The sequence below is a fragment of the Rhincodon typus genome, chromosome 3, assembly GCF_021869965.1.
Source record: "Rhincodon typus isolate 14 chromosome 3, sRhiTyp1.1, whole genome shotgun sequence".
Classification (NCBI taxonomy): domain Eukaryota; kingdom Metazoa; phylum Chordata; class Chondrichthyes; order Orectolobiformes; family Rhincodontidae; genus Rhincodon; species Rhincodon typus.
In genome coordinates, this window is record NC_063334.1 from 93,318,760 (window position 1) to 93,341,434 (window position 22,675).

Consider the following 22,675-nt stretch of genomic DNA (forward strand, 5'->3'; position numbering starts at 1 on the left):
ATTCATACCTCCTGTTAGAACTCATTCGGCATTTACTTCTCTCCCTGCTTATAGTCAGGGATCTCTTTGTCTGCTTCTCTTTTTTCTCACACACTTTCTTCTGGGCACTGTCTCCATCTATTTGACTCACCCCTCAACATCACCACGCCTTCCCCCAAGCCCATCCCTTGTCATCAGTCTAAATACCACCATTTACCAGCTGCATTCATTTCTGACGAAGAGTCACTGGACTTGAAATATTAATATTGTTTTTCTCTCTACAGATGCCGTCAGACCTATGGTGCAACTAGTCATGTCCACAACAATAACAATACATCTGGAGCAGAAATTGGTGGAATCCAGTCTGTATTTAGACCTGGATAGAAATGAGAGGGAATATTTAACCTAAGAACAGCCATGATTGATATCAAGAAGTCAACATAAATGCTTGGATATGTTTCACAGATTATGAAAAATATGATCAATCCTGTCTTTACCAAAAGCTGATAAACATGTTGCTGTAATCGATATTTGAGCAGCTTCAACTGAGCTGGAAGCTGAACTACAGACACTGTAATGAATCAGGAAAGGGCAAAGTTATCAGGATTCTTTATACTAGATGATTTGATCAGAAACTGTAGAGTGTGACTGCAAATGAGACAGCTCAAGGGCCAAAGAGGGCAGGAAGATCAGCTTTTACAATTGTCCAAGAACTTTGTGGCTCTTTCAGCTCGTTTGGGTAAGAGTAAGGGGGAATGAGCTAACTGACTACGACCTTTGAAGCACTGATTCTTAATTTAGTGCCTAGCTCCTCATAGTGATTGTGCTGAATCTCTTTCTTTGTCCTTCCAAGTACAATAAGCCATTCAAGAGAAGGGAGTAAGGAGGAATGTACCAGTAGGGAACAATGCTAGGGGCACAGCGGGGTGGTGTGTGGATTGACGTGACTCTCTGCAGAAAAGTCTAGAGGGCAATGTTGCTTACATGTGCTAAGATTCTGGACATCTGCTCATGACCAGAGAGGAACTTGCAATGGGAAGAGGAGGATCTAGTCATCATAGTCCATGTAGGTCTTAAGTACGTAGGTGGGACAAAGAAAGAGATTCAGCATAGTCAGTCTAGGAAGCTAGGTGCTAAATTAAGAAGCAGAACCTCAACAGCCATAATCTCGGGATTGTTCGGTGAGCCATGTACAAATTAACAATGGATAAATCAGACTATTGGGCTGTATGTGTGGGTCAAGACTAGTGTGGGAGAAGTGGACTCTGGTTCCCAGGGCAATGGCGCCTATAATGGGAAAAGTGGGATCTGTGTCTGTTGGAACAATCTCCACCTGAACCGTGCTGGGGCTGGTGTCCTTGCCAATGACATGAAGAAGAAAGTAGAGAGAATTTTAGGCTAAATAGTGGGGGGAAAGGGACCAATTTGGGAAAATGTGATAAACCAAAGTGTAGAAGTCAAGGCCAATGAGAGGGGAATTAATATGGGAAATAATATAGAGTCAGTAAGAGGAAGAGGGATGGAGTACAAATCTATGAGTAAACCAACTGATAAGATGAGAATTTACAAAAACAATTAAGAGATTAAAAATAAAGGCTGTACATCTGAATGCACGTAATATTCAAAACAAAACAAATCAACTGAGAGCACAAATTCAAGAAGTGCTATCTGGTACCCATTACAGATCCATGACAACAGAATGACAGATGGAAATGTGAATCTTATGGGGTGCAGGACATTTAGGAAGGACAGAAAACTAAGAAAAGGTGAAGGGGTAGTTCTGTTCCCATGGGTACATCAATCCTTTGAAAAAAAATTGTACCTGCAATGATCAAAGAATTGTTGTTCTCTGCTTTATATGGTCTCTTCACAACAATGTAGGAAGGTGTATCCTTACAAGTTTGGCCTCAGTACATAACAGAGCTTTGGTAAGAGAACAGCTGGAGCACTGGGTGCAGTTTTGGTGTCCGCATTTAAGGGAGAATATACTTGTACTGGAGGTTGTACAGTGAAGGTTCAATGGATTGGTCCCTGGAATGAGAGAATTGTTCTGTAATGACCTGGTGAGTAACTTGACTCCAGATTCTATAGGGTTTAGAAGATGAGGGTTATTCTTTCTGAAATGTACAAGATTCTGAGGAGGTTTGATAGAGTAGATATTGAAGGATTGTTTCTGCTGGTCGGGGAACCCAAAACTTTGGGTGCACTCTCAAGGGGTTGATCATTTAGGACTGAGATGAATAGAAATGTATTTTCTCAAGGGTTTGTCAATCTTTGGAATTCTCTTGCTCCAAGAGCAATAGGTGCTCCATTGTTGAATATATTTAACAACGGGATTGAAAGATTTTTGGTCTCTTGGGAAATCGAGCAGGTGGGAAAGTGGAGTTGAGGCAGAGATCAGATATGAAGGTACTAAATAGAAGAGTAGACTCAAGGTCCTATATGCTGTACTCTTGGTCTTTGTTCTTATGTGCTTGTATTCTTGTATTGTTCCAGGGAGAGATGGCCAATTGGACACAAAATTGGCTTGACGGTAGCAGACAGAGGGTGCTAGCAGAAGGTTGTTATTCTTTAAAAGTGTAATTGTACCCACGTCTACCACTTCCTCTGGCAGCTCATTCCATATATACACCACCCTCTACGTGGAAAGGTTGCCTCTCACATCTCTTTTAAATCTTTCCCCTCTCACTTTAAATCTACGCTGTCCAGTTTTAGACGCCCTACCCTAGAAAAAAGACTTTTGCTATTCACCTTATCTATTCCCCTCATGATTTTATAAACCTTTATACAGTCACCCCTCAGTCTCCGATGTTTCAGGGAAAAATGTCCCAGTCTGTCCACCTCACCTTATAACTCAAACCCTCCAGTCCCAGCAACATCCTTGTAAATTTTTCATGCACCCTTTCTAGTTTACCAACATCCTTACTATAGTAGGGTGACCAGAATTCATAGAATCCCAATAGCTTGGAATCAGGTCCCTCTGCATAACAAGTCCACACCAACCCTCAGAGCATCCCACCCAGATCCATCCCCCTAATCTACACATCCCTGAACACTACGGGCAATTTAGCATGGCCAATCCACCTAGCCTGCACAACTTTGTGACCGTGGGAGAAAACCAGAGCTCCCAAAGGAAACCCACACAGACACAGGAAGAATGTGCAAACTCCACACAGACAGTCACCCAAGGCTAGAATCGAACCCAGGTCCCTGATGCTGTAAGGCAGTAGTGCTAACCACTGAGGCACCGTGCCACCCAGTACTCAGTATTCCAAAAGTGGCCTCACTAATGTCTTGTGCAGCTGCAACATGATGTCCCAACTCCTGTACCCAATACTCTGATCAATGAAGGCAAGCATGCTAATCACTTCCTCCACCACCTATCTACCTGTGATGCCACTTTAAAGGTACTATGTACCTGAACCCTTAGGTGTCTCTGTTCAACTATTAACTGTGAAAGTCCTGAACTGCTTTGCCTTACCAAAATGCGACATCTTACATTTATCTAAACTAAATTCCGTCTGCCACTTCTCGGCCCATCAGACTGTCCTATCAAGATCTCTTTGTACTCTTAGATAATCTTATTCACCATCCACTATACCACCAGTTTTTGTGTCATCTGCAAATATAATAACCATACCTCCTATATTGTCATACATATTGTTGATGTAAATGACAAAAAACAGTGGACCCAGACTGATCCTTGTGGCACACAACTGGGCACATGAATAGGAAAGGTCTAGAGGGATATGGACCAAATGCAGGCAAATGGGACTAGTTAAGTTTGGGATATCTGGTCAGCATGGACAAGTTGGACCAAAGAGTCTGTTTCCATACTGTATGATTATGAATTTATGACTTTATGTTAGTTAGTGAAGAGATTAACACAACAGAGATAGATGACCGAAGTTTAAGAAACTAGGATGTGGAAACAGGTTGGGTAGAGATGTGGAATGATAAAAGCAGTAAGCCATCTGTGGAAATGATGTACAAGCTCCTCACAGTAACCACACAGTAGGGTGGAGTATAAAGAAAGAAATAATGAGAACTTGTCAGAAAAACAGCGATGATCATGGGAGATTTTAAATCACATTGAATGGAAAAGTTGGATGGGCAAAGTTAGCTTAGATGAGGAGTTCATAGAATGTATTTAGAATAGTTTTTTAGAACATTCTGGAGCCAATCAGACAGCAAGCCATACTAAATCTAGTATGGTGCAATAAGCTAGGATTAAATAAGGATTTCATGGTGAAGGCACCTCTATGTAGCAGTAACCATGTTATGATTGAGATTTTTATTCAGTTTGAGGAAAAGAGGAGTTGGTTTGAGACTTTCTATTACAGTTAAGAAATCATCATTATGAGGGTATAGATGCAGGCTTGGCTAAAACCAACTGGCAAATAGGGTTAAAGGATAGGTGACAAACATGCAGCGCCACACATTTAAGGGGATATTCTAAGAAGATACAGAATATATATATTCTGAACAATAAGAAAAAAACCTAAAGGAATCCGTTGTCAACCAGAAATATTAAAGACTGTACTAAGCTTAAATCATATAACTGTGACAAGGCAGGTGGCAGATCAGAAAATTGGACAGAATATAAAAAGAAGCAAAGAATCAATGAATAATTAATAAGTAGTAAAATTTAGCACAGAGTACAAGAGAAAGCCAGTCAGAAATAGAAAAACATGGTAAAAGTTTGTATAAATATTTTTAAAACCCAGTTAATGAAGTGAGCATTGGTCCAAATTGAAAGTGAGACAATAGAATTAACAATTTAAAAAATGAAAATGGCAAGTGAATCAAACAGGTATTTTTGCATCAGACTTCACTGTAGAGGGTACAGCTAACCTCCCAGACGCAGTGATAAACCAGGAAATGGAAGGGAGGAACCCTGAAAAGGCACAATCACCAGAGGAATCACCAGGTTCTAAGTAGATTGTTGGAGCTGGGGGCTAACAAGTTCCCAGGTTCTCAAGGATTTTATACTAGGATCCCAAAACAAGTGGTTTGAGATATCTGATGCATTGGTTTTAATTTTCCAAAATTCCCTTGATTCAGGAAAGGTCCAATTGAATTGGACGAAAACAAATGTGACTCCTTTATTCAAAATGAGAGGGAGGCAGAAAGCAGGCCAGTTAGCTTAAGATCTGTCACTGGGAACATGTCAGAAGCTAATATTAAAGATGTTATAGCAGACTACTTAGATAAGTTCAAGGTTATCATGCAGTCAACGGTTTTGTGAAAGGGAAATCATATATGACCAATCTATTGGAGATTTCTTTTTCAGGAGGTAATAAGTGCTGTACTTAAATTTCCAGAAGAATTTTGATAAGGTGATATATCAAATGTTATTGCAGAAAGTAACAGCTCATAGTGTAGTGGATATCATATTTACATTGATAAAAGATTAGCTGGCTAACAGGAAGCCGAGAATAGGCACTAATGGATCTTTTACAGCTTGGCAAGTTGTAATGAGTGATCTGCCGCAGGAATTGATGCTGCAACTGCAGCTGTTTACAATTTATATGAATAACTTAGCAGAAGGGATGGCTGGGTCTCTTGTGGTGTAGCGGTAGAGTCCTGGGTTCAAGTCCCACTTGCTCCAGAGGTGTGTATAACATCTCTGAACAGGTTGATTAAGAAATATCTGGATAAAAGACATTGCCAAATTTGCTAATGAAATAAAGATAAGTAGGAAAGTAAGTTGTGATTAGGACATGAGGAAGCTACAAAAAAGAAACAGATAGGTTATGCGAGTGGGCAAAGATTTGACAAGTGGATTATAATGTGGAATTGTCCATTTTGGCAGAAAGAAGAAAAAAGGAAGCATGTTATCCAAATGGTAAGAGATTGCTGAGATGCAAAGGGATCAGGGTGCCATAGTGCATGAAACACATGGGGTTAGCATAAAGGCACAGCAAGTAATTAGGAAAACTAAAATTTAGGAATGATAACATCTATCACGAGAAGAATTGAATACAAAAGTAGAAAGGTTATGCTTCAGTCACACAGGACACTGGTAAGACCACACTATTAGTGACTCTATTTAACAAAGTACGTAAATACATTGGAAGCAGTTCAGTTGCCAGACTGCTGAATGGGTTGTCTTACGAGGAAAGGTAGGACAGGCTGAACTTGTATCCACTGAAGTTTAGAGGAGTTGAGGCAACTTAATAGGAACATACAAGATCCTGAGGAGTCATGACAAGGTAGATTTGGACAAACAGGGGTTGCACATTTAAAACAGACGTAAAGGAATAACTAATTTATTTCATCAAGTTCCCTAGCCTCCATGTCTTTCTCCACAGTAAAAACCGAATATTTGTTTAGTATCTCTCCCATCTCTTGTGGCTCCACACATAGAAGACTTTGTTGATTTTTAAGGGGCCCTATTCTTTCCTGAGTTGCTCTTTTGCTCTTAATGTACTTGTAGAATCTCTGTGGATTATCCTTAACCTTATCTGTCAAAGCTCTCTCATATCCCCTTTGTGCCCTCCTAATTTTCCTCTTAAGAATGTTGCTTATACTCTTCAACAGATTCACTTGATCCCAGTTATCCATATCTAATATATGACCAGTGCCACAATGTCTTTATTCATCTATTGTTCCCTACTCTTCCCAACTTTACCCTTCACTCTAACAGGAGCATAATGCATCTGGACTCTCATTTTCTCACTTCTGAAAACCTCCCACTTCCCAATCGTCCCTTTACTTGTGAACAGTCTGAGTCCAACTTTTATACAAGGCCTATCTTTTTCCATAACTATTTTAAAACTAATATAATTATGATCACGGTCCCAAAGTGCTCCCCACTAACACTTCAGTAATTTGCCCCCTGCCTTATTTCCCAAGAGAAGGTCAAGTTTTGCTCCTTCTCTAGTAGGTACATCTATATATTGATAAGGAAGACTTTCTTGAACGCATTTAACAAATTCCTCACCCTCTGAGCCTTAACACTATGGCAGTCCAAGTCTATATTTGGAAAGTTAAAATCCCTTACTATTACACCCTGTTATTCCCACATATATCTGAGATCTCTACATATTTGTTCCTCAATTTCCCAATGATCCAAAAAATCTGAACCCTTCTCCTCCGCATCACTTCCTCAGCCATTGATTTATCTGCCCTATCTTCTTATTCCTAAACTCTCTAGCACACGGCACCAAGAGTAATCCAGAGATTACTATCTTACAGGTTCTGCTTTTTAACCTTCTACCTAACTTTCTATATTCATTCTGTGAATGAGAAGGAAATAGAGGCTGTAGAACTCAGGGAAATAAAAATTGATGTCTTGAAAACCATCCACATTACAGAAGTAGTAGCGCTGGAGGTCTTAAGAAAAATCATGAAGGTGGATAAATCTCTGGGACCTGACCAAGTGTATCCGAGGATGTGTAGAAAGTTAGGGAAGAAATTGCGGGGCCCCTAGCAGAGATATCTGTATCATCTACAGCCACTGGTGAAGTGCTGGAGGACTGGAGGGTGGCTAATGTTGTGCCTTTATTTAAGAAAGGCTCTAAGAAGAAGCCTGAGAACTACAGACCTGTGAATCTGACATCAGTGATGGATAAGTTGGCAGAGGGGTTTCTGAGAAAGGATTTACATGCATTTGGACAGGCAGGGACTGATTAGGGACACTCAGCATGGCTTTGTGCCTGGGAAATTATGTCTCACAAACTTGACTGAGTTTTTTTGAGGATGTAACCAAAAAGATTGATGAGGGCAGAGAGGTAGACATTTGACTACATGGACTTTAGTAAAGCCTTTGACAAGGTTCCACATGGTAGACTAATTAGTAAAGTTAGATCACATGGGATTTAGGGAGAGCTTGCCAACTGGAAACAAAATTGGCTTGATGGTAGGAGACCGAGGGTGGTGGTGGAGGGTTGTTTCTCGGACTGGAGGCCTGTGACCAGTGGTGTTCCGCAGGGATCGATGCTGGATCCACTTTTGTTTGTCATTTATATGAACGATTTGGATGAGAATTCGGGAGGCATGGTTAGTAAGTTCATGAATTACACCAAACGTGGTAGTATTGTAAACAATGAAGAAGATTATTTAAGATTACAAAGAGATCTTGATCAATTGGGCCAAAGGGCTGAGGAGTGACAGATGGAGTTTAATTTGAATAAATGTGAGGTATTATATTTTGGTAAAAAGAAACGAGGGCAGGACTTATACAGTTAATGGTAGGGCCCTGGGTAGTGTTGTCGAACAGAGAGACCTAGCGGTTCATGTACATAGATCATAGATTATAAAATCCTTACAGTATGGAAACAGGCCATTCGGCCAACAAGTCCACACCACCCCTCTAAAGAGCATCCCACCAAGATCCATTCCCCGACCCCTGTATTTCCCATGTCTAACCCACCTAACCTACACATCCCTGAACAATACGGGCAACTTAGCATGGCCAATCCATCTAGCCTGCACATCTTTGGACTGTGGGAGGAAACCGGAGCACCCGGAGGAAACCCACGCAGACACGGGGAGAATGTGCAAACTCCACACAGGCAGTTGCCCGAGGCTGGAATCAAACCCGGGTCCCTGGCGCTGTGAGGCAGCAGTGCTAACTACTGTGCCACCGTGTCGCCATAGTTCTTTGTTTCATAGTTTCATAGTTATTTGAAATTTGCATCACAGGTACACAGCATAGTTAAGGTGGCATTTAGCATGCTTGCCTTCATTGTTCAGACCATTGAGTGTAGGGGTTGGGACATCACGTTGAGGTTGTACAGGATGTTGCTGAGGCCACCTTTGGAGTAATGTATACAGTTCTGGTCGTCCTGCTATAGGAAGGATATTATTAAATTGGAATGGGTTCAGAAAAAGATTTACCATGATGTTGCCATGACTGAAGGGCTTAATTTATAAGGATAGACTGGATAGGCTGGGACTTTCTTCACTGAAGCGTTGGAGGTGGTGGGCTGAGGTTTAAGAAATCATGTCGGGCATAGATGCGATGAATAGCCAAGGTCTTTCCCTATGGAGGGGGAGTTCAAAACTAGGGGGCATATTTTTAAGGTGAGAGGAGAAAGATTTAAAAGGGACCTTAGGGGCAATGTTTTCACACAAAGGGTGGTTCATGTGTGCAATGAACTGCCAGAGGATGTGCTAGATGCAGGTACTGTTGCAACATTTAAAAGACATTTGGACAGGTACATGAATATGAAAAGTTTAGAGGGTATGGGCCAAAGGCAGGCAAGTGGGACTTAGTTTACTTTGGGGAAACTTGGTCAGTTTGGTCAAGTTGAACCAAAGGGTCTGTTTCCATGCTGTATGACTCTATGAATCAATAATTCTTTCAGAGGCTCACGATTCTTAGGGATTCTCTTCCTGAAAACTCTGGTATAATTAGAGTCGAAATATTTTTAAGGCAGAAGTAGATAGATCCTTATTAAGCAAGATAGTGAAAAGTTATCAAAGATTGGCAAGAAAGAATATTTGAGGCTATAACCAGATCAGCCATGATTGTATTGAATGGAAGAGAGGTTCAAGGGGCTGAATGGCCCACTCCTGTATCAGATGTGTTTTCAAGTGAAAAAAAAAGGAGTGTGACAATGAGGTGTACTATTGCCAAAATTATTCAATCTGCACACAACAAATATTCAGAAAATTTAATGTACTTCTAGGAATAAAATTGGGAGCAAGAGCATCACAAACATGTGGTACAATGATAACATAATATATAGAAGAATCAGAGAGGCCCCACAACATATCAAACAAATCAAGTAAAATCTAGAAATGTGTGATGTAGATTGAGTAAGAATACCAATAAAACAAGAACAATGGCACTTAGAATAAATACACTAGGATAAATGAGAGGGAAGATTGAAATGGATGGCGTACCCTGGAACAAGCAACTAAGTTTTTCTTTTAGAGCAAGTGATAACAGAAATTGATAGATGCAATGCTAAAGTCAGAACAAGGATTGCAGTAGCCGGAATTAATTTGGTGAAGATGAATAATGTGTACACAACTGGAAAACTTAAGCTTGTAACAAAGAAAAAAATCATAACATACTCCACTTTATCTACCTTCCCGTATGCCTCAGAAACCTGGAAATTGGTAAAGATCTGTGGAATAATAGGGAGATCTTTGAATTGAGGATGCTAATACAGATGCTTAGCATCCCACACACAACCATAAGAAAATGAAATGAAGAGGTGCTTGAAATTTCAAGAGCAAAAAGAACTCTTGAAAGTGAATTTCAGAAAATAAAACATCAGTATTTTCGCTATTTGGTCAGAGCTGGATAAAGAAGGAAAAGAGGAGTGCAGTGGACACAGGGAATGACAATGGGTGCAGTGGATGAGGGTTATCACAGAACAGTTGATCTACAGTGGATGTGTGAAGATGACATAAGATAGTTGTGTGTGACAAATTATACTGGCAGATCTCCTGGTAGGAGTAGCTACCAGCACTAACACGTCCGTAATTGAAGAGCATAAATTTTCAGTTATATCATTTAATGGTGAAGGGTCTAATTTAACACATAAACCAATTTCCTTCATATTTCGTTTCCCCAATGCTAAGTGATCTTCAGTCTTCAGAAATGCATCAGATAGCATAATAAATACGTCAAATATGTCAGACTTTATTTGCAAGGCAAAAAGACATTGTCTGCACGTGATCATTTTTTTGTCACCATTACATCATCATATTTTTTTTCTCTGCTTTTGTTAACCAAAAGTACTATAGCAAAAGAGGAGTTGGGTCGCGGATCAACTTTATCTCACTGATTGGTGAAACAGACTCGAGGGGTTAAATACCCTCCTCTTGCCTCTTGTTCCAATTGCAACATAAGGCATGCAAGACTGGATTTTCTGATGGGCTGGGTCCACACACGCCCCAAACTGGTGAACTGTTCTGCAGTGACCGAAAGGCTGTTAGATCGTTAAATGGTTTAAAGCATGAGTTTCACCTTCAGTGGGAAAGGAACTCCCACCTCTGAGAGCTACAGCAGATAAATGGCTCTCCACTTCTGTACCACCATGAGTTTGTACTGCATTCAGTCTCTCAGCACAAGGACACATGGAACCAGAGTTAAAATTTAGTTCAGTACAGGGTCAGTTTCTCATCAGCTCCAGACTGGCAGGTCCCAGCAAGTGAGTCAAGGGGACTGGGGTAGCCATAGTGGGTCAGGCAGGGGGAAATGGGGCCACACTGAGCAGAAAGTTTTGAAAAGGTGCCTCAATTAGCTGCATTCCTTCGGTTGAGAAGTGACTTGTCCCTTGTCCACCATCAACATACATAGGGGATATTGGATACTTGGTTTGGGCCTCCATCAATTAATCCAAGTAGTGGTGGGAAAGGACCTTGAGTAGCTAATAATTGGTCATGTGAGGTCCTCAATTAGCCCAAGTGTAGGTTGGCCTCCTGGTGCCTCCCCCGTACTGCTGGTAAAATCATGGCAAGGCAAGAGCAGGTGGGTAGGTTACGGCTTGGTTTAACATCCAGGGTACTTATTGGAGGTCCCTATAGTAAACTCTCTCCCTGGAGCTCTTTAAATTATATCCCCTCTCTGTCCGCTAGTCTTGAGTGATTTTGGTAACAAGACCTCACCAACAAAACAGAAAATCAACCTGAATGATGAGTTTCATACATGTTCAAACATTTTGTTTTCCAAATCAAATACAAAGCCAAGTGAACCAAGCTCTTAACACAGAAGTTGGCGGAAATACATAGTTTAACTCAATCCATCTTCATTACCATCAGCTGAATGGACTTACTTTGTTATAAATGTGTACTGTATTCACTTCAGCTGTTGGGAAGGCGTTCTAAACAAAGCAAAATGCAAGGCCAAAGCACTGGTGGATGAAAAACAAAGTAAGTGGTTTATCTGATTATTTGGATAACACACCTCAGATTTCAATCTCTCAATCTCTGTGTCTTGATCTTCAAGTTGCTGCCGGAGCTGATGTGCCGCAATTTTCTCCGTTTCTACTATCTGAACCAGATGAATATACTTCTGCATCAGTACCTCACGCTCAATTAGAAGATCACAGTAACTAGGAGAAAAATAACATCAATTAATGCAAAGCACTGTCACAAAATTGAACATTAATCATTAGAGAACATTCCACTTCCGTCCTCATGCTGAAGATGTTTGGGCCAAGGACACTACCTTGATGAACTGAGAGCTTTTATAGTACAATGGTAGTGTTCCTACTTCTGAGCTAGGAGACCTGGGTTCAAGTCTCATCTGCTCCAGAAGTGTGTCATAACATTGCTGGGCAGGTTGATTAAAAAAGAATACCATGACAAACTCTTACAGAGATGTAAAAACCGAAAGAACTGTGGATGCTGTAAATCAGGAACAAAAACAGAAGTTGCTGGAAAAGCTCAGCAGGTCCAGCAGCATCTATGAAGGAAAAATCAGAGTTAATGTTTCAGGTCTGGTGGCCCTTCTTCAGAACGGACCCGGAATGTTAACTCTGATCTTTTCTTCACAGATGCCGCCAGACCTGCTGAGCATTTCCTACAGAGATGTTTTGGGCTGAGATGGCTGGCTCCAGTAATCATAACCATCCTCCTTTGTGCTATCTATGACTCCAACCAGTAGAGAGTCACCCTGAAATACCCATGGATTTTAATTTTATTAAAACTTCTGAATGCAACAGTTGGTCAAATATTATTTTCATGTCAAGGCCAGTCACTTTCACCCACCTCAGGAAACAGTTCTTTGGTCCATATTTGGAGCAAGGGTGTAATGAAGTCCGGAGTCAAGTGGTCTAGGTGGAGAACAAACTGACCACCAGTGATCAAACTGTTTCTGTGTAAGTGCCACTTGATACCTTCCACCACATTGCTGAAATCAGGGATAGACTAATAGACTGAATTAAATTGTCCTGCTTTTTCTGGACAGGACTTGCCAGGTCAATTTTCCATGTTGTTGGATTGTAGATACAATGAAACATCTTAGCTAAGGGAGCAAATATTTGTAAAACATGAGTCTTCAAACTAGATAATGTCAATACAGCCTTCACAGCATCCTAGCACTTTCAGTTGTTTCATGGTACCACATGGAGTGAGTCCAGGTGGCTGAAGACTGCCATCTCTGAAGCTGGGCACCTGACGTAAATAGTTGCAAATGCTTCAGCTTTGCCTTTTGCATTGACATGCTGGGTTCTGACAACATTGAGGATGGAGAGTTTTGTGGACTCGCCTCCCCTAGTTAGCTGTTTAATTACCCAGTAGCATTCACAACTGGATCTGGCAGGACTGCAGAGGTTTGATCTAATCTGCAGTATCACCGATCTCGGTCTTTACTTCCCAGGTATAGAATAGCAGACTGTTGCAGTTTTTTTTATTTACTTTTCACAGCTTGATACAGTAATCCAAAATAATCTCTGTTGACCACAGAATACATAAATCAATGTTTACTCTGAAACTAAATACTGATGATGTATTGAATGAACATTATAGCAGGCACAATCCAAAATTCTCGTTTCTGTTTGCATATTCTGTTAATTTTTCATGATACTTCAGAAAATGCTTTATTCTATTTTGATGGTGGAGGCATGCTAGAAAATCTGCACAATTTGGCAGCTCTTTAAATGTCATTTGGAAGAACACCCTCTGTATGAAAACCTTATTACTTAACTTATTGATTAGCTTTTCCTCTAACAGCATCTGAAGTTCACTATAGATCTCAGCTACAGGTCTTTATTGTATCAAAACAGGCAATCCTGATATCTACTGTTTTAAAACATGAAATGCATTCAATTAGCAACCTCTCCTTTATCCTGCAAACATAAGCAGACACCACTCTGTAACTAAAACTTTAATATTCTTCTTATAATAATTGCAAGTCATGGTTAAGTCTTTAGAACATTAGTTTGATGGAATAGAAATATTGCCCCTTTATTTTTTAGCATCAGTGATAAAGAAAGAACCTTCATTTATTAAAAACCAAAAGAACTGCGGATGCTGTAAATCAGAAACAAAAACAGGAATTGCTGGAAAAGCACAGCAGGCCTGGCAGCATCTGTGAAGAGAAATCAGAGTTAACATTTTGAGTCTGGTGACCCTTCTGACTCATCAAATAAAATGCCAAACTGAATGTCCATCTGTTAATCCTTCCAAAACACCCCATGGCAGGCAGTAAGAGCAGGAGTCATCTTGGTCAGCCATGTGGTGGAAAGAAAATTGGAGCCTGTATCATTACTATTCATAGCTTCAGGATACAACATGCATGTAAAGTGTATGTTGCCACAGCAACTGGGACTCTTTGGGAGACAGTTGGCTAGACAGCTGGTGTGGAAAAGATTGGTGACAGCAGCATAGGGTTCAATCCCATTTTCAGCTGGGCTGGTTTCAGGACCTGCCTCTTTGTCCTTCCGTGGGTGGGACTCACTGGACTGGGGGTCTGTACTTGGGCTGAGAAACCAAGAAGAATAAAAATAGCTCGCTCCCTCTCACTCTAGGGGGAAAGCTTCCAAGGCAGCTTACTGGCTGACAAACATCGGACAGCATAGGCCTGTTATGTTGTATGAGCAATCCATACTGCTGCTCTCTGTTTCATTGCTCACTATAAGGTAGACTTTGCTGGCACAATCCTTCTCCAGTGCCAAGTTGGTCAAGTGTGCTACAGGAAACTATGTTGTAGTCTAACATGAAAAGGCTCTTGTCTTAAACAAGATGTAGTTTGTTTTATGATAGTAATTATGTAGAAGTTACACTAATATGATACACATTGTTCCAAAGACTATGATGAATACCCAGATGGTGGGTCTCATTTCTTCAAGATTCTAATCTCCAGACAGACCCATGTGATATTATCAGAGGAGTGTCTTGTTTAAGGCATTTCACAATATTAACCCTGTCAGACCCTTCCTCACTTACAGAAAATTTTCTCCACATGCTTTTAATCAACCATTATGCATATTTAAGCATTCACGTATATCATTAATTTTACAACTGCCCAATCTCCCCGATTTCCAGACTTCCCAATTTCAGATTGTCTGGAGGTTCTTCCAAAATGCATTGCCTGAAGACCATTACTTTGATTCTGTTTGTCACAATGCAAGGTCTAAAGGTTCCTTTGAACAGGAAGCTCTATAATCTCATGAATTTCCTTTGTGAAGAATTTTTGAAACAGGCACTTTTGATTTTGCATATCCTGGATTTCTGAACCAGGCAATTTCTTCTTGACCATATCCTAAATCTTTGGACATTGATCATGCCTTCTCAGTGGTGGCTTCCATGGAGTGGTATGCACCATGTCTTCTATCTGTGTCAACAGATTTTTATTCCCAATCTGATGGTAAATCTATGTTGAACCATGCAAACATTTTATTTCAATTTGTTGTTTAGGTTGAACACTTCCATTTGCTCTCAGTGACTGTGTTACTGGTGAGAATAATATGCATGTTTCTTTCTCACTCAGGATGATCTCTGACGATTCTTCCTGGAAAGACAGGGAAATGAAATTCTCTGTTTGTACTTGTCTCCTCTGAATCACCTCAGCAACTGACATCAAACTTAAATCTGACACTACTATTTTTTCACTAAGCGCTGCTGCATTCTGAATCATGTCAGTTAGAGATTCACCAGTAAACTCAAGAATTCACGTCATTGATGTAGAAGCCTGCAGAATCCATAGACCACTTCATGAGCAGATGCAGAGGGAAAAAGGCTCAGTGTGGGATTTTTCAGATGGGGAGCTAGCAAGCAGAATTTTTGAGTTAGTGATCACATCCACCCCCATGGGTGTTTTTCAGAAAGATTTGCTAGACAAACTGTAGACTCACAGTGTTGAAGAGCTGGTGAAGAATGAATGTAATTATAAAGCGATTCTTGCAGGTTGACAAAGTTGGAATGTACAAAAAAGAGCGTTGACAAATATATCAAGACATGTGAAAGCAGTGACCTTCTGCATGCGCCAAGGAAATGTCCAGCTTTCAATCAATTTTGCAAGGCATCTGGCAGAAAAGACCATTGGTGGAGGCAGTGCTCATAAACAATTGCTGATGCAGTTACAAAGTACAGCAACTCAAGCAGACTCTACACCTGGGAGTATCTTCAACAAGAAGCATCTGATATCCCATCAGAGGCCTATACATGAAGTGATCAAAATCCACAAACTAATGATGTCCACAACAAGACAAAAAATGTCAAACATATGTCCCCGCTGGTAGGTGAACCCAGAACTAGGGGGCACGGCCTCAAAAAAGGGGGAGAAGATATAGCACTGAGCTGAGGAGGATCTTCTTCTCCCAAAAGGTTGTGAATCTGTGGAATTCCCTGTCCAGTGAAGCAGTTGAGGCTGCCTTGTTGAATGTTTTTAAGGCAAAGATTTTTGACAAGTAAAGGAATTAAGGGTTACAGTGAGCGAGCGGCTAAGTGGAGCTGAGTCTATGAAAAAGATCAGCCATGATCTTATTGAATGGCAGAGCAGGCTCTAGGAGCCAGATGGCCTACTCCTGCTCCTATTTCTTATGTTCTTGTGTTATGTTCACACTGCCAATCTTGTGGAAAATATCTATCATCATACTGTCCAAACTGTTGCAAAAAATCAAAATATCTGTCCGCTGAAAACTGGTGACTATTTATTATTGGCCAAGATTAACACAAAGTAAAGTGCAAATATATTACTTCTGAAATAGGCAAAGTATCCACAGAAATGGAGAGTTATTTCAAAGCCTCTGAACATGAAACTTTCAGCAAATACCAATTCAACAGTTCCGTGTGTAGGATCAAGTCAGAAGTCACACTACACCAGGTTATAGTCCAACAGGTTTATTTGAAATCACAAGCTTTCAGAGCACTGCTCCTTTGTCAGATGAAGTGATTAGAATCACACAGGCACAGAATTTATAGGCAGAGAGATCAAATGATCGTACAAAAGAGATCAGGCGAATGAGTCTCTGTGAATTCTTCCACAAATCCCAAAATGTCAGCAGCAAGCCCAATGAGACAGCCAATGAACCGGAACAGTCGAGAGATCCGCAGTAAAGTGACCAAAGAAGAAAGAGTCGAATTGGACCCCTCCAGAAGGCCGCTGCCCCAGCCTCGACATATATGCTCATGCCGTCTGAAGATGCGCTAATGCCAGATTCATCAGCCGCGCTCACAAGATAATGCAGAACGTCACCCAGGCACAACGCAACGCTGTCCTCGTGCTCTCAAGACCAATCGCGACATTGTCATCAAACCAGCAGACAAAAGAGGAGCCATCGTCATACTGAATAGAATGGACTACCGCAACGAAGCACACTGACAACTGAACAACCAGGAACACTACAAACAACTACCTGCCAATCTGACCAAAGAACATATCCGTCAACTCAACAGACTGATCAAGACCTTTGATCCAAACCTTCAGAGTATCCAAGCACTCTTATCCCACGCACTCTTATCCCACGTATTTCTCGCAAAGGAGACTTCTACTTTCCGAAGATACACAAAACCAACACACTTGGCTGTCCCATCGTATCAGGCAATAGGACCCTGTCTGAGAATCTCTCTGGCTGTGTCGAGGGCATCTTGAAACCCATTGTACAAGGAAGCCCCAGTTTCTGTTGTGACACTACAGACCTTTTACACAAACTTAGCACCCACTGACTGGTTGAACCAGGAACGTTCTTCGTCACAATGGATGTTTCAGCACAATACACCAGCATCCACCACGATGACAGCATCACTGCAACAGCCTCAGTACTCAACACCAACAACTGCCAATGTCCAGTCACCATCCTACAACTCATCTGCTTCATCCTCGACCACAATGTCTTCAGCTTCGATAACCAGATCTTCATCCAGACACATGGAACAGCCATGGAGACCAAATTTGCACCCCAATATGCCAACATTTTCATGCACAAGTTTGACCAAGACTTGTTTGCCGCACAGGACCTCCAACCAATGTTATACAGCAAATACATTGACAACATTTTCTTCCTTTGGATTCATGGCAAGGAATCAATGAAATGACTACACAATGATATCAACAAGGTTCACCGTACCAGACTTACGATGGACTACTGTTCAGAATCAGTCTCATTCTTGGACACACGCATTCCCATCAATGATGGACACTTCAGTCTACTGCAAACCCACAAATAACCTCACAATGCTGCACTTCTCTTGCTTCCACCCTAAAGAAGCCATCCCCTATGGACAAGCCCTGCGTATACACAGGTTCTGTTCAGATGAGGAGGAATGCGACAGTCAACTAAAGATGCTGAAAGGAACCCTCATAAGAATGGAATGCGACGACCAGCTCATCATTTGCTAGTTCTGATGTGCCGCAGCAAAAAACCACGACAACCTCAGAAGACAGACACAGGATACGACTAATAGAGTACCCTTCATCAACAAGTACTTCCCCACAGCCTTCAACATGTCATCGATAACAACATCTCACCAAGATCATCCCTGCACCTCCACTTCTCACCTTCAAACAACTGCCAAATTTTAAACATACTATCATTCACAGCAAACTACCCAACCTTCAGGACAACATCAACCACAACACCACACAACCCTGTCATGGCAACCTCTGCAGGACATGTCAGATCGTTGACATGTATACCACCATCACACGTTGGAACACCACCCACCACATACACAGCAGATACTCATGTGACTCTGCCAATGTTGTCTACCTCAAATGCTGCGAGCAAGGATACCCCGAGGCAAGGTATATTGGGGAGACAATGGACGAATGGACACTGCGCAACAATCACCAGACAGTCGGGGAACACTTCAGCGGTCAAGGACATTCAGCCTCCAATCTTCAGGTAAGCGTCCTTCAAAGCGGCCTTCAGGATACACAACAAAGCAGAATAGCCGAGCAGAAAATGATAGCCAAGTTACATACCTATGAAGACAGCCTCAACCACGATCCTGGGTTCATTTCACACTTTTTGTAACCACACCACACTGTTCTGTATTTGTAAAATCTTCCTTACTGTCCTGTTTTGACACTATCACCTTAATAACTGGTTATGATCTCTCTACCTTAATTAGTTTGTGTCATTTTGCATTGCTTGTTACTTTTGTTTGACCCTTGGCATGTGACTCTTATACCAATCATGTCATTCCAGCCATTTGGTTTGTCTCCAGCACCATCTTATTTTTAAATTTTCATAATTATCACTCTGCTTCAATTAATTGGATTAAAGGTCATCCCTTCACTTGCTATTCAGCTGTTGACATTTCACTCACACCATCTGATACTAAGGATCACCTGCAGAGACTTGTTATTTAGCTCCACTGACACCATTTGTAAGATCTTTTGATCTCTCTGCCTATAAATTCTGTGCCTGTGTGCTTCTCTTCACTTCACCTGATAAAGGTGCAGCGTTCCAAAAGCTTATGATTTCAAATAAACCTGTTGGACTATAACCTTGTGTAGTGTGACTTCTGACTTTGTCCACCCCAGTCGAACACCAGCACCTCCACATCATTTGTAGGATCAACTGAGCTGGAGTACAATTGCAATCAATCAATCTGCCTAGACATTGTAGATGTTCTACATTAGAGACACTGCTGGACCAGTGATTGCAGGGATGCCACAAATCACGCATGAATTTAATTAAAACTGTAAAGTACATTTCAAGTTATGAAGCAAATACTACAGCAAACCTTTTGATTTCTGACCCGCTTGCAAACGCACAGAAGACTAGATGTCAGGAAGTGTCATAACATTGTATACACACAGCACATGGAGTCCTGAAAGATGAATTCTTTTAAAGGAAAGGTACACATACAACAGAGGGAAGTTTTATCTTACTTTGCGTGCTTCCAGCAGATGCCTATGCCAGGTGGCTGGACAGTCACTCTACCATCATTTTATTTTTCTTTAGCACAGCTCATTTGTTAAAACATTGGGAACAGTTTGCCTGTAAATAGGTGCTGAGAGGGTTTTGTGCAGCCAGTGCCAAGTTAAGAGATTTCCTAAGCCTGGTTGCTGTGAAGATCTGGTGAATGAAAATGGATGCACATGGTTTACAATTCTTTGACTGGATAACCAGTATATTCCACGCCTTGCACCCACCAGGAGTAGCATCAGCTTTTTCTCCCACCTTGTGCATGTGTTTATAGCATAGAGAATAATTACTGTTGACTTCCTTTTTGTTTGATGTAATTGAGAACAAAGATCATACTGGCATGTTGTGTGGACAGCTGCAACAAATGTTCTTCTTTTTCTGATACCCAAGTATAACTGAATGTTCTGTACATTAGATTTTCATGCTCATTTTCCTTTTGTGATCAAACTCACTTTCGTATGTGCAATATTCATTACAACCATCACTGCTGACTCGTTGTTTCGAGATTTGCCTTTTAACCAATGCAAAAGAATAAAAGAATAATGACTCATTTTAATGGAGGAGTTCTTGTTCTTTCCCAACCATCTAATAAGTAGATTGGTCAGCGAGAGGCTAAACAATGGGCTAATGCTTTAAGTGAAACCTTTAACTTCATAAATCTCCTTGGTATTTCCTGCATTTTCAGTCTTTACTTTTGTTTTAATGTACTTTAAGGTTGACAATGAGCTCTGTTGTGTTGATTGGTCTCATTTCAATGTTATTTGTACTATCAATGCGGAAATGATTTGTGATTCAGACAAAACAACCAAGAATGGAGAAAGATCCTTCTCCTGGGTGCATTCCACTGACTCCCGGTTTAAAACGTCAGTATCAGGATGTCTGAAGAAGATCTGGAAGGAAAATTGGCAAAATGATTAATCACTCTAATGTTTTCCTTTTTTTTCTCCTGTCAATCAAAGGTTGTTGAGTCCTGCAATATTTGCGCTAGATACTACACCCTATGCATTACCAAGTCAAGGAGAATTGATAGACTACTTGCCCATAAGGCATCACACCTGAAAATTGAGCGTAATCCTGTACGCACCTCACACACACACGCGCAAACAAACACACGTACACATGTACACACACACACACACATGTACACCACAGATCCTTTCTCAATGAATCTTGAAATGCAAATTCTTTGCCATTTCTTTCAGTTGTAACTAACAGTGCAAAATATTCTGATTCAATTCAACATAAAAGGACATGCAGCCCCAAATTTTCTGGTGCAATGAAGCTGTAACATCTCTCCATAAGCAACTGGCACTCTGCTAAGCTTCAGACTTTGTCTGGATGCTGAAGTACTGACTGGTCCATCCAGCAATGTTGAATGCAGTGTCTTACACATGCAATGGTACTCCGACAACAACAACTAAAATTATCCATTATTATTAACTAATTTAAATAGTTGTCCGGTGTCACCTCCAGCAGGAAATGAACAAGAATGCAATAGCATTAATCTCTGCCTAAAATCTTTCCTTGGCCTCACCCAGCACACTCTCCCAAGCATTGATTCTGGACTGCATGAAACGACATTGTGAAACGTCAGACAGAATCAGGAAAACCTCCTGCTGTTTACCACCTATCAAACCCATTGGATAATGACTCAGTACTCCTCCATATTGAACACCACTTGAAGGAAGTGCTGCGTGTGGTAAAGGTGCAAAATGTACTCTGTGGTATTATAAAATGTAATTCATGAGACAGCCTATGAACAGAGCTAGAGACTCAAAAACTGGGCATCCTTCAGGCACTTGGGTCACCAAGAGCAGCAGAATTGTATTAAACCACAATCGCAACACCAACGCCTGGCATTTCACATATCTCTGCCATTACCATCAGGCCAGGAGAGAGATGAACCCTGGTTCAAAGACAAATGCAGGAGGCTATGTCAAGAACAACACCAGACCTATCTAAAAATAACACATAAACCTGGTAAAGTTACAACATGTACAGCCATGCAATAGACAGGTCTTTGCAATCTCTTAACCAACGAATCAAATCAAAACTCTGCTCTACCACATCCAGGAAACAATTTACTGGCAGAGGTATCTCTGCAAACGCACCAATGATGAGACAGCCCAGCACATCAGTGTGGAAAAAAAAAAGAGAAAGCTGAGGCATTTGCATCCATCATGAACCAAAAGTGCCAAATGGATGATCCATCTTGGCCCTCTCCAGAGGTCCTTAGCAACAGATGCAAATCTTAAAGGAAATCAGATGACTCTATGTGACATCAAGAAATGGCTGAAGGTGCTGGATATTGTAAAGGCTATGGGCACTGACAATATTCTAATAACAGTACTCGTGCTCTACAACATGCCATACCACTTGCCAAGCTCTTCCAGGACAGTTACAACACTGGCATCTACCAAGCAATGTGGAAAATTATCCAGGTATGTCCTATACACAATAAACAGGACAAATGCAACCCGGTCAACTACCACCCCATCAGTCTACTCTCAATCATCAGGAAAGTGATGGAAGGTGCCATCAACAGTATCAAGCAGCACCTGTTCAACACAACCTGCTCAGTGATGCCCAGTTTGGGTTCTACCAGGGCCACTCAGCTCCCGACCTCATTATAGGCATTTTTCGGTAATGGGAGATGATGGTGGAGTAGCAGCACGATGTATGGGCTCCTGCCTGGAGCTCATCTGCTCCTTCTGCTTTTACTTCTTTTTTTTTCTTCCTATGCTTTTGTTTCTTACTTTAACCAGACTTTATCTTCTGTGGAAGCTTGAACAGCTTCAAGATGTCCAGCGTATCTAATGCAGATTTCTTCCCAACACCTGTGGAGGGAATTGGAGGAGGAGGGAAGTGAGTGTGTGTTCCTGGCGGTGGAGGAGGAAGGAGGTGAGTGTGTG

At 41.2% G+C, this 22,675-nt stretch overlaps 1 protein-coding gene across 1 annotated transcript in view; it reads right to left on the reverse strand.

Moving 5' to 3' along the window:
- Positions 1-22,675, reverse strand: part of rasgrf2b (Ras protein-specific guanine nucleotide-releasing factor 2b) — a 218,505-nt gene that overhangs the window by 145,702 nt on the left and 50,128 nt on the right. Inside the window, exon 3 of the mRNA XM_048595101.1 lies at positions 11,849-11,996. Within this exon, the coding sequence (XP_048451058.1) occupies positions 11,849-11,996 (148 nt within the window). The remainder of the gene's footprint in view (positions 1-11,848; positions 11,997-22,675) is intronic.